General features: G+C 44.2%; 1 protein-coding gene and 1 long non-coding RNA gene across 3 annotated transcripts; one reads left to right on the plus strand and one right to left on the minus strand.

Annotated features, from left to right (window-relative positions):
- Positions 1–4,212: 4,212 nt before the first annotated feature.
- LOC131006923 (uncharacterized) lies at positions 4,213–7,757 on the plus strand. Of its 2 annotated transcripts, XR_009095820.1 has the most exons (3): positions 4,213–4,400; positions 5,303–5,839; positions 7,506–7,757. It is a non-coding gene; the product is annotated as an uncharacterized LOC131006923 (long non-coding RNA). The 2 variants fall into 2 exon arrangements; XR_009095819.1 differs by having other exon boundaries at positions 4,213–5,839.
- A 1,172-nt stretch (positions 7,758–8,929) lies between these two features.
- LOC130994822 (uncharacterized) lies at positions 8,930–18,087 on the minus strand. Its single transcript, XM_057919939.1, has 4 exons — positions 18,059–18,087; positions 15,737–17,424; positions 11,669–15,706; positions 8,930–11,627 (listed from the first exon to the last, which is right to left on the minus strand). Exons 1-4 carry the CDS (start codon positions 18,085–18,087, stop codon positions 9,343–9,345), a joined length of 8,040 nt encoding a protein of 2,679 aa, XP_057775922.1. The 3' UTR covers positions 8,930–9,342.
- Positions 18,088–18,785: the final 698 nt, after the last annotated feature.

Raw genomic sequence — 18,785 nt, forward strand, 5'->3', positions numbered from 1 at the left:
GTCCACCAAAAATATGCCACAATTTTCTTTTTCATCCGTCCACAAAAAATATGCCACATCCATTTTTAGTAGTAGGGTCCACACCATTCCACTCACATTTAAAGTGGGACCCTTACTCCACTACCAACTTCACTCACATTTTATTAAAACCCGTGCCGAAAGTAAAGTGACATATTTTTGGTGGACGGAGGGAGTAGTATATTTTCTTGAGAACTAAGAGAGATAGAGAATATATTAATCTGGTATCATAAATTGCTCGAGAAAAAGTATGCTGTTATATTTATAATATTTCATCTGAATTATATTAAAATTGATAATTGAATTAATAGATTATAAAGTATCAGTCTTTTCTTCCTAATTGTTATTTAAGTTGAAAGTGTGTTGTTATATCTATGATATTTCATTTGAATTATATTAAAATTGCTAACTAAATTTCCAATGAGGCCTAGCTCAAATGACAAAGTTGAGGCACCCGAAGACTCTCCGTTGTGAGAGATCTTGGGTTCAATTCCGTTTGCGTGCGATATAGTTTTCCCACTTATGTGTGGGCAGTGTTCCCACCTTTGTGTGGGGTAGTGGTTTCGCTTGCGTGCGGTTATTTTTCCACTATTGTATGGTGTAGAGGTGTCATCTGCATGCGAATTGCTTATTTAATTAGATTTAGATATCTCTTGTAATTCTAATTTTAAAAAAATTGCTAACTAAATTAACAGATTAATTACATGAGTACATTTTTAAGTATCGATCTTTTTTTCCTAACTATTATTTGAGTTCTTTATGTATATTTTTGTTATCGAGTGCCTAGTAATAGAAAATTCCACACTTTAGAGTTAGGCTGAATAATAGTGAGGTGCACCATATGCAATGCACGAGAAGTGTTTTTATATTTATGTATTTGTATAAAATTGATACCGATTCAATTATCATATTTATAAATATAATAAAAAATTAATTTTAACTAGATATATTTGAGCTGAATATTGAAAAAATAAAAAAGATATATTTATTCAAAACTGGTGGGAGAGAAGAGTTTTTTTTTTTTTTAATTTAGTTTTTAAATAAATATAACCTTCACACCTTTAAATTAATTATTTTCATAAAATATACTCTTTCTGTCAACGAAAAGTGGTCATAATTGCTATTTTCGTCCGTCCACGAAACATGTCATAATATTTGTTTGTAATTCATGGACCCATTATTATTTAATTTGTGGGGCCTTTTCTCACACTAACTTGTGGGACTAGGGGTGATAAAGTAGATTCGATTTTTTTCAGTTATAACCGTAATCGAATTAAAATTTCGGTTAATCGGTTAATTGATACCTGTAATTTACCGGTTTGATTTGATTATCTATGGTAGAATATACTAATAAAATTCGATTAATCGGTTTAACCGATAATGGTCCGTTAAAACCGATTAACCGAATTAATACATAAAAAATATTACTCTCTTCGTTTTCATAAAATGTATTCAATTTGTCACTTTCGTCCGTCCTCATAAAATGTATTTTCCCTCACGATAAAGTGAGATCCTTACTCTACTTACAACACATTCAATAATTTATTAAAATTTGTGTCATTTAAAAAAATTATACTCCCTCCGTCTCACTATAAGTGGCCTGTTTTCATAAATAGAAAATTTTAATCCTTAAAAAAGTGTAGGTCTTACCTAGGGGTGTGATGGTACGGTATACCTTACTAAATTCTCCATACCTTACACCTTACCTTTACTCCGGTATGGAGAAATCACATACCTTTACCTTACCTTTATCTACGGTATATCTTAGTCCGGTATACCTTAAAGTACGGTATGGAAAAAATCTCATACCTTTACCTTACCTTAGTTTCGGTATACCGTCATTTCAGTATACCGTATCATATCGTACTTTCACGATATACAAAAATCATCGGTATATTTAAATTGACAAGTTTCAATACGGTATTATCGATAATTTATTTCTTAAAAAACTTGCTTACCTAATGAATAACATCTAATAATATAATAACTTCAATAATAATAAAATTCAAACACAATAAAGTTAGTTATTAAAAGTTAAATGTTAGTATAAGTTATAAGTTAGATGTTACAAGTTAGATATAATAAGTTATACCTTAGATGTTATATAGTTAGATAGATGTAATATTATATGATTATTATAAAGTTAGATATTAGATGTAATTAATAATGTTATACTATAAGGTAAAGTTAGATATCATTTATAATGTTATAAATTAGATGTTATACTGGTGTAAGTCATATAAGGTTATTATTATATTATAACTATTTAATTTATATAAGGTGATCTTTATATTATAAATAGATTATAAATTAGTATAACAATGCTATAATTTGATTATATTGTATTATTTATATATTACATTTTGTTTTATTTTTATATAGTTTGATGATATTTATATTCTCATACATGTATATTATAATTATATAACTCACATAAGCGAATTATTATATTATATAACAATATTATAATATTAATATAAACAATGCTATAGTTTCGATTATATTAAATTATATTATATTTTGTTCATTTTTATATAGTTTGATGCTATTTGTATCTCTCTTGTACATGTATATTCATATATTATACTAAACTATAAGTTAGATATATTCTCATACATGTATATTCATATATTATTTTAAAGAAACAATCCACCCAAATGGCCATAATGAAGAATGAAAATCAAATTTTGTCCACCATTTGAAAAAACATAAATTTTGGCAATTTTTTGTATGTCATGACTATTCTACCCTTCTCTCTCGCTCCTCTCTCTTTCTCATCTCCCTCTCTCTCTCCAGCGGCGCCGAGCTTGGAGAATTCGCCAGAGCTCTCGCGGCTTGGGCAGACTTCGTCGGAGTAGAGGATGAGGCGGCGGCGGTGGAGGAGATCGGGTACTCTGAAATCGGCGGCGGCGGTGGAGGAGATCCGGTCATCTGAAATCGGCGGCGTGGAGGAGGTCGGTCAGGTGGCGGAGGATGAGGCGGCGGCGGCAGATTTGATCTGATGAGGCGGCAGTGGATCTGATCTGATGAGGTGACGGCGGTGGATCTGATCTGATCGTTGCGCCGCCTCCTCCATCGGCAGATCTGATCTTCGCCTCCTTCGATTTCAGCCATCGACAGATCTGATCTGTGCTGCACGTATGGCACTTATGGCACTAATAGTGCCATAAGTGCCATAAGTGCACACTTCCCCCTAGGGTTTAGATATTTCATTTTGGGTTTAAATTATTCATTTGGGGTTTAGATGTTCCATTTAGGGTTTAGATTATCCATTTAGGGTTTAGATGTTCCATTTAGGGTTTAAATGATGTTGTTGTTTCTGTATTTGTGCTGATGACCATTTTACTTAGTTTTATTTTGAATTTCGTTGGCACTTATGGCACTTATGGCATAGTGCCATAAGTGCCAAAATGACTATTTTACTTGGTTTTATTTTAGATTTCCGATGGCACTTATGGCACTAATAGTGCCTAACCCGACCCGGCACACGACCCGCGTGCCTGATCCTACCCAGTCCGCCTCATTAAGGGCAAAAAACGTCCAAATCAATAAAAATGGCCAAAATTTGTGTTTTTTCAATGTGTGGCCATAAATTGTGTTTTTTGCTTCATTTTGGCTACTTTCAAAATTTTACTCTATTTTAAATTGTATAATAAACTACATAGCTTATATAAATCATTCTACAATATTATTAATCAATATTTTTAAAAGTATATATATGAAAATATATATTATATATTTTAAAAATATAGATTTAAATACGGTATATATTGTAATTTTTGGTATACCGACAATTACAGTATCATACCGAAACAAGGTATGATATCGTATTACCGGTATATCAGTATATACTGTAAATTACGGTATACCAGGCAAGGTATCATACCGCATCATCGGTATATATTGTTAGACGGTATATGTCGGTATACCGATAATACGGTATCATATCGTATTCCGATATATACCTTTAATACGGTATTTATTGATATTTTCGGTATATACGGCGGTATTGGTATACACTGGTATCTGAAAAATTCATACCTTTATTTACTGGAAATCTTCCGTACAGTATCATACCTTACCGAAAAATTCGGTATTTTACGGTATTTTTTAATATGGTATGATTGGTATATCGAGTTTTCAGTATATTTTTTCAGTCCTAGTCTTACTATTTTTAATCAACGTCAAGGGGAGACGAGAGCAAGTGAATAGCGGGCAAAGGAATCTATCCTATCTTCTTCGTCGCGGGCCCTAATTTCAGAATCAGTCAACACACCTCCCTCCCACCCACAGCGCCTCCAGTCGCCGGCAGCCTTCGTCGCGCTTCCGCCCAACGCCGGTAGCTTTGTTTCGCCGCGCCTCCGCCCAACGCCGGCTATAAGGTAAGATGGTACAACGTTGAAATACAAAGAGTTCCATATTAGAAGCCTAGCAAAGTCGGTTCAGCTACTGGCAAGAATTTAGCTCTTTTCCAGTTAAAGATGTATAATTTGTATAGCTTATATTGAAGTAGTGTAGTTGAAGGATAATTTTCACCATTGTATTTTCACTGGTGTATTTTCTGTTGGATAATTTATTAGCAACTCACGATGTTTTAGTATAAATTTATTTCCTTAAACACCATGAAATATCTGTCAGGGTAGCCATAGATGGACCTGGTAACGTACAAACACAAACATCCCCAATCACATATCACACAGTAAACTAATTAGAAATCACATAACCCTCCACCTCTTCTTCTTCTTTGTATCATCTTCTTCTTCTTCTTCGCTACAAAATACTTGTCGATGACCATGTCAAGAAAATCAAAGTAGCTATCACTCCAAGGCTTCTCAATCACTAGCCCAAGGCAAGGAACAACAATGCTAAGATAAAACCACTCATTTGCTGCTTCCATCTCCATCGCCCGAGCCTTCACCACCGCACACTACTGCAAGCGGAGGGATTATAATTTATTCTGTCATTTTGTAGCTGTTGATGATCTGAAGTATTAATCATAATTTCTAAACTTTCCAATAATCCAGAAAAGAAAAGAAAAATTCGGTTTGATTTCGAATTTTGAGCAGATTTGAATCAATCACTGATGTCTGGATTTCGTGAAATTTCTATTGATTTAGCTGGTTAATTGGTTGATTAATAGTCACTCGTTATGATTCCGATTTCTGATTCCTTATCGCTGTTAATGAAAAAGAGGGAGCATTATATATTTCTGCAATGTGATTTTAGTTTCGAATTCTTTATCTCTCTGTTAATCAAAATCCGAAATGAAATATATCTTATGCAGTTGGAGTCTTTCAATTAAAACTCTACAAAATGTGCATTCTTTGTAGAAGATATAGAGATATGGATCCAGTGAATGCAGTTACTGAGTTATCAAGAGATAGGCTGTCTCAGGAGCTCTCTCATCGCCCGTGCCTCGACCCCAGCCACCATCCTTCACGAGGACAACAAGGTGGTCGCTTTCCAAGACATCAATCCATCCTCATTGAGGCATTATCTGGTCATCCCAGTCGAGCACATACCAACTGTCAAGAAACTCTGGAGAAGGTCCGAGGACTTTGCTCTGGTCAGCAACATGCTGGATGTCGGGCGAGCTCTGCTGCAGAGGGACGCGCCTCATGCTGAGCAGTACAGGTTCGGGTTCCACCAACCCCCCTTTAATAGTTCCATCTGCATTGCTTTGCACTTCCATATACTCCCAAATGGAGAGCTGTGAAGTACTTACCTTTGTTGGATACATCGAAGCTGTTGGAGAGGATAAAGCCGCCGACTTCTCTCTGATTATGGTTTTGTCGATGCTACACTTGGTGAACTACATCAGGTACTCAGCTTTTCTTTTCATTTATGTACTGCTATTGCTATGTGTGATTTACTGCTTTCTTAGTCTTGGTTTTGCCAAATAAATCACGATGAATTCCTGCTTCATTTGCAAAATCAGATTGAATTAAAGTTCAGGCATTTCTAAATTGGTGTGTGCAAATTTCTAAGTTGGTGTGCAAAAGTAAAATTTGGTCCAAGTTTAGTAGTAATTTACGGTCTATTAAACCCTTTATTTTTAAGGTAAATTCATATGTTCTTGATTTTATATGCATGATATTATTGTCTATAGATTGATGATTACGTTTGTATTTTCTATTTGTCCACAACATTATTAAAACATAAATGAAAACGTAGCACATCCATGTACATTTAACGGAATAGTCACCGGTATAAAATCGATGACCTTTTAATCTGACCAAAACAGAGAATTTTTTTGGAAAGTTTATTTTCATGGAATATTAGTTTACATAAGTTTTACTATAGTCGTATTTTTCTTGTCCTTCCCTTGATACCATGGTTCAAAAAAAGCCTTGGTGGCCCAACTTGTTTCTTTCTTCCTTTTTTTGGGCTTTGAAGGTACGAAAATAGATGGGCTTTAGGATTTTAGTCATTCAAAAGTCTCCCGCGCGCTCTCTCTCTTCAAGATGAAGATGGGATGATTTGAGCTTCTTGTAACTTTGAGTACGGCTAATGATTATTAGACTTGAGTTTAAGAAATTAGGTTTTTTTATGTGTTTTTTATACTTGCTATCTTTCTGTGTGTTTCATTATAATAGTATGTGTTTGTATGAAAACCCTCGATCTTACGCCTCAGAACGCCATAGGATAACGCCTCGAGCTGCTTGATTCTAAAAAGTTTATATCCTTGGCTGCCGACAAGAAATTTGTTTTTATGTAAGGTGGCAAATGAAGGCTTTGTGGTACCACTAAAAACCATTGCACCATTTTGTCCTGGAGCATAGATATAAGAAGAAGAAATTAGAGTTAGTAATTTAAATCTGTTTTTATGGTCTTGAATAGTCAGTCACGTGTATAATAGGCATAAAACGTTAAACATAGATCTATCTGCACAGTGTGTTTACGATTCCTTCAATTTAAACAATTGGAGCTATGTATCCAGAAGCTGCCCTACCTTGTTTGGATCTTAAAAACGTGTTGTAAATCATTAAATGTAAGCAAAGATTTTTAAGTTTTCGACGATTTTTTGTGTTCAGCTTTCGTTCGACTACTTCTAAGAGATGGCAATTTGGATTATTCAAATCTAGCAACCACACATGTGGCTTTCGAGGGTCCTATTTCCTATTTTCTTAGCTTAATTTCTCTTGAGATGAAAACCTATCTTTCAAGTAAATATCAGCTTTTGAACCCATTGTTAGTACATTGTGTTGATTTTGATTGCACTTGTGTTGGCTATGGATGAAATCAATTAAATCTAAACTTTATTGTGTTGATATTTTAATTCTTGATATATTTTCTTGGGCAGCTTAGTTGATCGAGTAGCAAAGGTTAAGAATTCGTTTTATAGATACTTTTTTATATTTTTGTGGGTTAATTGCTAATTAATGCACCATATATATATATATATATATTCTTTTTCATTTTGCACTTTTAATAAGATTTTTGAAAAGTTGTAGTAAAATTATCATCCTTCAATTTTTTGTTACTAGATGACTCATTGGAGCCATCGTCGTCAAAGTGCGGCTGCATGACCTCGGTAATTTTTTATTAAATTAGTACTGTGCTCTTATGTGACTTCTCGGTGATATGAGAAATAGGGATGCCAATTTATATAGAACGATTACATCAAATTTTGAGGGATAAAATTCTATATGTCGGTAAAATCTAGTGGTCACGTCTGTGAATCATGACAAATATTGTAATTAGTGGTCCATCGTATATACCCCATTGATTTTGACTCTCTTGTACGTTTTATTTTTCTTTTCATGTATGTGTATATATATATATGTATAATATACACATATATTATATATATATATATATATATATATATATATATTAATATATATGTATGTATTTTTTATACATCTAATTTAGGATAAATATCATGAAAACTCCCGAACTATACCCACTTTATCAAAAACACCATAAAACTTTTGAAATGTTCTTTAAACCCTCAAACTATCAGGTTTTATCAAATATATCCCGCATTTATTTTTCGGTTATCATAAATGTGATGTGGCTCGTTGGATGCCACAATGTAATTTATATTCTTTTTTTTTAAATGACATAGAAAAAATAATTTCGTTTCGTATCATGTTCTATCGTGTTTATCCCTAATTCTAGGTTATTAGTGTGGATTTTAAACACGATAAAAGTGAATTTTAAATTTCAAAATGGATTTTTTAAAATGATATGATACGAAACAACGTCGTTTTTGCCATTGCATTTTTAAAAAATAGAATATAAATTACATTGTGGCATTCGGTGAGTTAAATCACATTTTTGGTGATCAGAAAATAGATGTGGGATATATTTGATAAAAACCTGATAGTTTGAGGGTTTAGATAACAGTTTGAAAGTTTCAGGGTATTTTTGATAAAGTGGGTATACTTCCAGGGTTTTCATGATATTTATCCTATAATTTATTAATTTTTAATTAAATTATTTAATCGCAACTAAATTTAATTAGGATGCATGTATTATATCTTCTTTTGTTATTGTGACGGAATCTTTTTTTTTTTCTTAATTGTTTTTGTAATTGGCTAATGATTGTAATTGGCTAATGATTCATATTTACTCTCAATTTTCTACCAAATTCTTTCGTTGCATTCCTCCAAAATAATATACAATAAATTCTTTACAAATTAAATGAGTATTATAAATCTAGAAGGGATATTTGTTGCGCACCAAATACAAGGTCTGTCTTTCAAATAATAAAATAAAAATAAGGTCTATGATAAACCCACGAATACTGAATGGCTCACAACAATTTTACCATAAAAAAATACTAGACAAATTATTTTTGAAAACAAGAATGCTACAAAAATTGTGTCGTTATTGAAGTAGCTAAAATCTCTGTCAGTGCCTATATATTGCATAGTGCACGAGTATCATCACATGCAACATCTTCAATATGGGTAGTAGCAATATAATTGCTCAAATTATAATATTTCTCAACTTAGGAACTCTTCTTGTTTCTCTAGCATGTCCATATTGTGGGATCCCGACTCATCCAACTAAGCCACCACCAAAGCATCCGCACCACCCTAAGCATCCACCAAAGCATCTGCACCACCCTAAGCATCCACATTACCATAAGCATCCACACCACCCTAAGCATCATGGCAAACCGCCACACCATCATAAGCCTCCGGTGGTCGAGCCACCACCCACTGTCCCGCCAAAAGTGAAGCCGCCATACCATCCAAAGCCACCGCCGGTCAAGCCACCAAAGGTGAAACCTCCTCCGATGGCAAAGCCACCACCCATCGTTCCCAAACCTCCGGTGGCCAAGCCACCTGTTGTACCAAAACCTCCTATGCTCTATCCTCCACCACCATCTGAAGCTCCATGTCCTCCGCCATCATCACCACCAATGTCACCCACACCAAAACCATCACCACCAATACTATCACCACCGAAATCGACACCACCAAAATCATCACCGCCGATTGCGTCACCACCGGAAGAATCATGTCCGCCAACATCACCACCGACGTCATCACCACCTACAACAACACCACCGACATCATCACCACCGATGGCTTCACCATCGATGCCACCATCGAAAGAACCATGTCCTCCGCCAATATCACCACCGACAGCATCACCACCGATAACGACACCACCGACATCATCACCACCAATAACAACACCACCGCCAACATCACCACCGACATCGTCACCACCGTCAACATCACCACCGACGACTTCACCACCATCAACATCACCACCGACATCATCACCACCGACAACGTCACCACCATCAGCATCACCACCATTGGGTTCACCACCGACGACGTCCCCACCGATGGCATCACCACCTATAATTTCACCACCTGTATCATCACCACCGACGATTTCACCACCTACATCATCACCACCAATGACATCACCTCCAATGGCATCACCACCGATTGCAACACCACCGACGACGTCACCACCGACTACATCACCTCCAACGGCATCACCACCGACGACGTCACCACCGTTAGCGTCACCTCCAAAGGCATCACCACCGATTGCAACACCACCGACGACATCACCACCTATAGTTGCACCACCTACATCATCACCACCGACGACTTCACCACCTATAGTTTCACCACCTACATCGTCACCACCGACGACCTCACCACCGACTACATCACCTCCAACGGCATCACCACCGATATCATCACCACCGTCAGCATCACCTCCAGTGGCATCACCACCGATTACAACACCACCGACGACGTCACCACCTATAGTTTCACCACCTGCATCATCACCACCAACGATTTCACCACCTACATCATCACCACCGATGACATCACCTCCAATGGCATCACCACCGATGACGTCACCACCGACGACATCACCTCCAACGACATCACCACCGATTGCAACACCACCGACAACTTCACCACCATCTACATCACCACCGACATCGTCACCACCAACGACATCAGCACCTACACCTTCACCACCGACGGCTTCACCACCGATGGCATCACCACCTTCAACATCACCATCGACATCGTCACCACCGACAACATCACCACCGATGGCATCACCACCAACGGCTTCACCTCCGTCGACATCACCACCATATACATCACCACCGACGACTTCACCACCAACGTCAACACCACCGATGGCTTCACCACCAACATCGTCACCACCGACGACATCGCCACCAACACCTTCACCACCACCATCTACATCACCACCGACATCGTCACCACCACCTTCAACTTCACCACCGACATCGTCACCACCAACGGCATCACCACCGACGGCTTCACCACCGACATTAGCCCCTCCGACGTCATCACCACCCCCGATGGCATCTCCACCAACAGCTTCACCACCGACGGCTTCACCACCATCTACATCACCACCGACATCGTCACCACCAACGACATCACCACCAACGGCTTCACCACCGACGGCTTCACCACCAACAGCATCTCCACCGACATTAGCCCCACCGACGGCATCTCCACCAACAGCTTCACCACCGACGGCTTCACCACCATCTACATCACCACCGACATCGTCACCACCAACGGTATCACCACCAACGGCTTCACCACCGACGGCTTCACCACCAACAACATCTCCACCGACATTAGCCCCACCGACGGCTTCACCACCATCTACATCACCACCGACATCGTCACCACCAACGGCATCACCACCTTCAACTTCACCACCGACATCGTCACCACCAACGGCATCACCACCGACGGCTTCACCACCGACATTAACCCCTCCGACGTCATCACCACCCCCGATGGCATCACCACCTTCAACTTCACCACCGACGGCTTCACCACCAACAGCTTCACCACCGACATCTTCACCACCAACGGCATCACCACCGACGGCTTCACCACCGACGGCTTCACCACCGACACCTTCACCACCAACGGCTTCACCACCGACGGCTTCACCACCGACAGCTTCACCACCGACATCTTCACCACCAACGGCATCACCACCGACGGCTTCACCACCAACAGCTTCACCACCGACATCTTCACCACCAACGGCTTCACCACCGACGGCTTCACCACCAACAGCATCTCCACCGACATTAGCCCCACCGACGGCTTCACCACCATCTACATCACCACCGACATCGTCACCACCACGGCATCACCACCTTCAACTTCACCACCGACATCGTCACCACCAACGGCATCACCACCGACGGCTTCACCACCGACATTAGCCCCTCCGACGTCATCACCACCCCCGATGGCATCTCCACCAACAGCTTCACCACCGACGGCTTCACCACCATCTACATCACCACCGACATCGTCACCACCAACGACATCACCACCAACGGCTTCACCACCGACGGCTTCACCACCAACAGCATCTCCACCGACATTAGCCCCACCGACGGCATCTCCACCAACAGCTTCACCACCGACGGCTTCACCACCATCTACATCACCACCGACATCGTCACCACCAACGGCATCACCACCAACGGCTTCACCACCGACGGCTTCACCACCAACAGCATCTCCACCGACATTAGCCCCACCGACGGCTTCACCACCATCTACATCACCACCGACATCGTCACCACCAACGGCATCACCACCTTCAACTTCACCACCGACATCGTCACCACCGACGGCTTCACCACCAACAGCTTCACCACCGACATCTTCTCCACCAACGGCACCACCACCGACGGCTTCACCACCGACGGCTTCACCACCAACAGCTTCACCACCGACACCTTCACCACCAACGGCTTCACCACCGACGGCTTCACCACCAACAGCTTCACCACCGACATCTTCACCACCAACGGCACCACCACCGACGGCTTCACCACCGACGGCTTCACCACCAACAGCATCTCCACCGACATTAGCCCCACCGACGGCTTCACCACCATCTACATCACCACCGACATCGTCACCACCAACGGCATCACCACCTTCAACTTCACCACCGACATCGTCACCACCAACGGCATCACCACCGACGGCTTCACCACCGACATTAGCCCCTCCGACGTCATCACCACCCCCGATGGCATCTCCACCAACAGCTTCACCACCGACGGCTTCACCACCATCTACATCACCACCGACATCGTCACCACCAACGACATCACCACCAACGGCTTCACCACCGACGGCTTCACCACCAACAGCATCTCCACCGACATTAGCCCCACCGACGGCATCTCCACCAACAGCTTCACCACCGACGGCTTCACCACCATCTACATCACCACCGACATCGTCACCACCAACGGCATCACCACCGACGGCTTCACCACCAACAGCATCTCCACCGACATTAGCCCCACCGACGGCTTCACCACCATCTACATCACCACCGACATCGTCACCACCAACGACATCACCACCTTCAACTTCACTACCGACATCGTCACCACCAACGGCATCACCACCGACGGCTTCACCACCGACATTAGCCCCTCCGACGTCATCACCACCCCCGATGGCATCACCACCTTCAACTTCACCACCGACGGCTTCACCACCAACAGCTTCACCACCGACATCTTCACCACCAACGACATCACCACCGACGGCTTCACCACCGACGGCTTCACCACCAACAGCTTCACCACCGACACCTTCACCACCAACGGCTTCACCACCGACGGCTTCACCACCAACAGCTTCACCACCAACATCTTCACCACCAACGGCATCACCACCGACGACTTCACCACCGACGGCTTCACCACCAACAGCTTCACCACCGACATCTTCACCACCAACGGCTTCACCACCGACGGCTTCACCACCAACAGCATCTCCACCGACATTAGCCCCACCGACGGCTTCACCACCATCTACATCACCACCGACATCGTCACCACCAACGGCATCACCACCTTCAACTTCACCACCGACATCGTCACCACCGACGGCTTCACCACCTACAGCTTCACCATCGACATCTTCACCACCAACGGCATCACCACCGACGGCTTCACCACCGACGGCTTCACCACCAACAGCTTCACCACCGACACCTTCACCACCAACGGCTTCACCACCGACGGCTTCACCACCAACAGCATCTCCACCGACATTAGCCCCACCGACGGCATCTCCACCAACAGCTTCACCACCGACGGCTTCACCACCATCTACATCACCACCGACATCGTCACCACCAACGACATCACCACCAACGGCTTCACCACCGACGGCTTCACCACCAACAGCATCTCCACCGACATTAGCCCCACCGACGGCTTCACCACCATCTACATCACCACCGACATCGTCACCACCAACGGCATCACCACCTTCAACTTCACCACCGACATCGTCACCACCAACGGCATCACCTCCGACGGCTTCACCACCGACATTAGCCCCTCCGACGTCATCACCACCCCCGATGGCATCACCACCAACGGCTTCACCACCGACGGCTTCACCACCAACAGCATCCCCACCGACATTAGCCCCACCGACGGCTTCACCACCATCTACATCACCACCGACATCGTCTCCACCAACGGCATCACCACCTTCAACTTCACCACCGACATCTTCACCACCAACGGCATCACCACCGACGGCTTCACCACCGACGGCTTCACCACCAACAGCCTCACCACCGACACCTTCACCACCAACGGCTTCACCACCGACGGCTTCACCACCAACAGCTTCACCACCGACATCTTCACCACCAACGGCATCACCACCGACGACTTCACCACCGACGGCTTCACCACCAACAGCTTCACCACCGACATCTTCACCACCAACGGCTTCACCACCGACGGCTTCACCACCAACAGCATCTCCACCGATATTAGCCCCACCGACGGCTTCACCACCATCTACATCACCACCGACATCGTCACCACCAACGGCATCACCACCTTCAACTTCACCACCGACATCGTCACCACCGACGGCTTTACCGCCAACAGCTTCACCACCGACATCTTCACCACCAACGGCACCACCACCGACGGCTTCACCACCGACGGCTTCACCACCAACAGCTTCACCACCGACACCTTCACCACCAACGGCTTCACCACCGACGGCTTCACCACCAACAGCTTCACCACCGACATCTTCACCACCAACGGCACCACCACCGACGGCTTCACCACCGACGGCTTCACCACCAACAGCATCTCCACCGACATTAGCCCCACCGACGGCTTCACCACCATCTACATCACCACCGACATCGTCACCACCAACGGAATCACCACCATCAACTTCACCACCGACATCGTCACCACCAACGGCATCACCACCGACGGCTTCACCACCGACATTAGCCCCTCCGACGTCATCACCACCCCCGATGGCATCTCCACCAACAGCTTCACCACCGACGGCTTCACCACCATCTACATCACCACCGACATCGTCACCACCAACGACATCACCACCAACGGCTTCACCACCGACGGCTTCACCACCAACAGCATCTCCACCGCCATTAGCCCCACCGACGGCATCTCCACCAACAGCTTCACCACCGACGGCTTCACCACCATCTACATCACCACCGACATCGTCACCACCAACGGCATCACCACCAACGGCTTCACCACCGACGGCTTCACCACCAACAACATCTCCACCGACATTAGCCCCACCGACGGCTTCACCACCATCTACATCACCACCGACATCGTCACCACCAACGGCATCACCACCTTCAACTTCACCACCGACATCGTCACCACCAACGGCATCACCACCGACGGCTTCACCACCGACATTAGCCCCTCCGACGTCATCACCACCCCCGATGGCATCACCACCTTCAACTTCACCACCGACGGCTTCACCACCAACAGCTTCACCACCGACATCTTCACCACCAACGGCATCACCACCGACGGCTTCACCACCGACGGCTTCACCACCAACAGCTTCACCACCGACACCTTCACCACCAACGGCTTCACCACCGACGGCTTCACCACCAACAGCTTCACCACCGACATCTTCACCACCAACGGCATCACCACCGACGACTTCACCACCGACGGCTTCACCACCAACAGCTTCACCACCGACATCTTCACCACCAACGGCTTCACCACCGACGGCTTCACCACCAACAGCATCTCCACCGACATTAGCCCCACCGACGGCTTCACCACCATCTACATCACCACCGACATCGTCACCACCAACGGCATCACCACCTTCAACTTCACCACCGACATCGTCACCACCGGCGGCTTCACCACCTACAGCTTCACCACCGACATCTTCACCACCAACGGCATCACCACCGACGGCTTCACCACCGACGGCTTCACCACCAACAGCTTCACCACCGACACCTTCACCACCAACGGCTTCACCACCGACGGCTTCACCACCAACAGCATCTCCACCGACATTAGCCCCACCGACGGCATCTCCACCAACAGCTTCACCACCGACGGCTTCACCACCATCTACATCACCACCGACATCGTCACCACCAACGACATCACCACCAACGGCTTCACCACCGACGGCTTCACCACCAACAGCATCTCCACCGACATTAGCCCCACCGACGGCTTCACCACCATCTACATCACCACCGACATCGTCTCCACCAACGGCATCACCACCTTCAACTTCACCACCGACATCTTCACCACCAACGGCATCACCACCGACGGCTTCACCACCGACGGCTTCACCACCAACAGCTTCACCACCGACACCTTCACCACCAACGGCTTCACCACCGACGGCTTCACCACCAACAGCTTCACCACCGACATCTTCACCACCAACGGCATCACCACCGACGACTTCACCACCGACGGCTTCACCACCAACAGCTTCACCACCGACATCTTCACCACCAACGGCTTCACCACCGACGGCTTCACCACCAACAGCATCTCCACCGACATTAGCCCCACCGACGGCTTCACCACCATCTACATCACCACCGACATCGTCACCACCAACGGCATCACCACCTTCAACTTCACCACCGACATCGTCACCACCGACGGCTTCACCACCAACAGCTTCACCACCGACATCTTCACCACCAACGGCATCACCACCGACGGCTTCACCACCGACGGCTTCACCACCAACAGCTTCACCACCGACACCTTCACCACCAACGGCTTCACCACCGACGGCTTCACCACCAACAACTTCACCACCGACATCTTCACCACCAACGGCATCACCACCGACGGCTTCACCACCAACAGCATCTCCACCGACATTAGCCCCACCGACGGCATCTCCACCAACAGCTTCACCACCGACGGCTTCACCACCATCTACATCACCACCGACATCGTCACCACCAACGGCATCACCACCAACGGCTTCACCACCGACGGCTTCACCACCAACAGCATCTCCACCGACATTAGCCCCACCGACGGCTTCACCACCATCTACATCACCACCGACATCGTCACCACCAACGGCATCACCACCTTCAACTTCACCACCGACATCGTCACCACCAACGGCATCACCTCCGACGGCTTCACCACCGACATTAGCCCCTCCGACGTCATCACCACCCCCGATGGCATCACCACCAACGGCTTCACCACCGACGGCTTCACCACCAACAGCATCTCCACCGTCATTAGCCCCACCGACGGCTTCACCACCATCTACATCACCACCGACATCGTCTCCACCAACGGCATCACCACCTTCAACTTCACCACCGACATCGTCACCACCAACGGCATCACCACCGACGGCTTCACCACCGACATTAGCCCCTCCGACGTCATCACCACCCCCGATGGCATCACCACCTTCAACTTCACCACCGACGGCTTCACCACCAACAGCTTCACCACCGACGGCTTCACCACCGACGGCTTCATCACCGCCAACACTATCACCCCCGACGGTATCACCATCAGCGATGGCATCTCTACCGATGACTTCACCACTGACGGCATCACCAACAAACCATCCTCGGCGGCTGTTGCGTCTTCATCCTTCGGCCTTCGACCACCAAAAAAAGGCGGCTCACCGCCAATCCTAACGTCGGCTCGTTGTGATACTCATGTTTGGTCTCACTTTTTCGATTATGAATGAATTTTCAGCTGAATTACATTAGATTTTGATTTATTTTGGCTCTGATCTGAAGTATAATCTTAGTTTTAATTCTCTTTAATAAGCCAGAGAAAAAAAGAAGAAATGAAATTCAATTAATTTCAAACTGTGTTTGATTTTAGTTAATCACCGATGTCTAGATTTCATGAAATTTTTATTTTATTTAGCCAGTTGATTTGGTGGTTAATAGATTTCTAATTCTTTATCGTTGCTCATGATATAGAGAAAGAATTATACATTTATGTGATGTGATTATGAATTCGAATATTTCCTTTGATGGAAAATGAAATTAATCTTCTGTAAAAAATCATTCAGTTTTCCATCTCTACAACTGAACTTGTTAGTAAAAAAATTACAAAAAAAGCATTTATTTGTAGAAGAGATATAAATATATATGGATTGAGTGAATGCATTCTCTAAGAGTTTGGCAATAGAGAACTATGAAGTACTTGTCTTTAGGGCCATTTGTTGGATTCATCGAAGATGAGAAAGTCGCTTACTTCTCCCTAAGGTGCCCGACTGTCGATGCTACACCTGGTGAAATGCATTAGGTACGACCGTTACATAGGTAATTGCGCTAATCAAATACACGAACTTAAATTCATCAAATTATGTTTTGTGCATATAAACTAAAATTTTTGCTATTAAATACACGGATTTTTAGTTATTCTGCTTTTTCACACGATTATTGATTTGAAGAATTAATGCTATTATCGTTAGTTGAAGTGATATAGAAATCAAACTACATTGTTAGTACATCCACCATTTAATTTGGGAAAAATTGACAATTGATCCATGTACTGCTCTATGATTTGCTGATTTTCTCTTTGAATTGTTGTAGTTGTAGTGTTGTTTCTAGCTTATGTATACAGATTATAAATATTTTTCAATTAGAATAAATATTTGACATTTTTTTTCATAACATATATGTAGATTGAAATGTCCTCTCATTGAGATTCTAGGAAGTTAATTAACACAAAATTTTATTTATACTCTCCATTTAAAAGTGATAATCCCACTGTCGATGAGGCATAGCTCAAGTGGCAAAATTGAGGCACCCAAAGACTCTGTTTATGAGAGGTCTTGGGTTCAATCCCGCCTGCGTGCGGTGCAGTTTTTCTACTTTTGTGTGGGTAATGGTTCTGCCTGTGTGTGGTGTAGTTTGTTTTCCCACTT

This window comes from Salvia miltiorrhiza, chromosome 1 (genome assembly GCF_028751815.1).
Source record: "Salvia miltiorrhiza cultivar Shanhuang (shh) chromosome 1, IMPLAD_Smil_shh, whole genome shotgun sequence".
NCBI classification, from domain to species: Eukaryota; Viridiplantae; Streptophyta; class Magnoliopsida; order Lamiales; family Lamiaceae; genus Salvia; species Salvia miltiorrhiza.

Bases quoted from the DNA above. Each gene is read 5' to 3' on its own strand.
- LOC130994822 (XM_057919939.1), bottom strand. From the start codon at position 18,087: ATGAATCCAACAAATGGCCCTAAAGACAA. The intron at 17,425-18,058 runs GTACTTCATAGT...AGTCATCGGTAG, and splicing joins ACAAATGGCCCTAAAGACAA to AGATGCCATCGCTGATGGTG. The intron at 15,707-15,736 runs GTGGTGACGATG...GTGAAGTTGAAG, and splicing joins TGTAGGTGGTGAAGCCGCCG to GTGGTGATGCCGTTGGTGGT.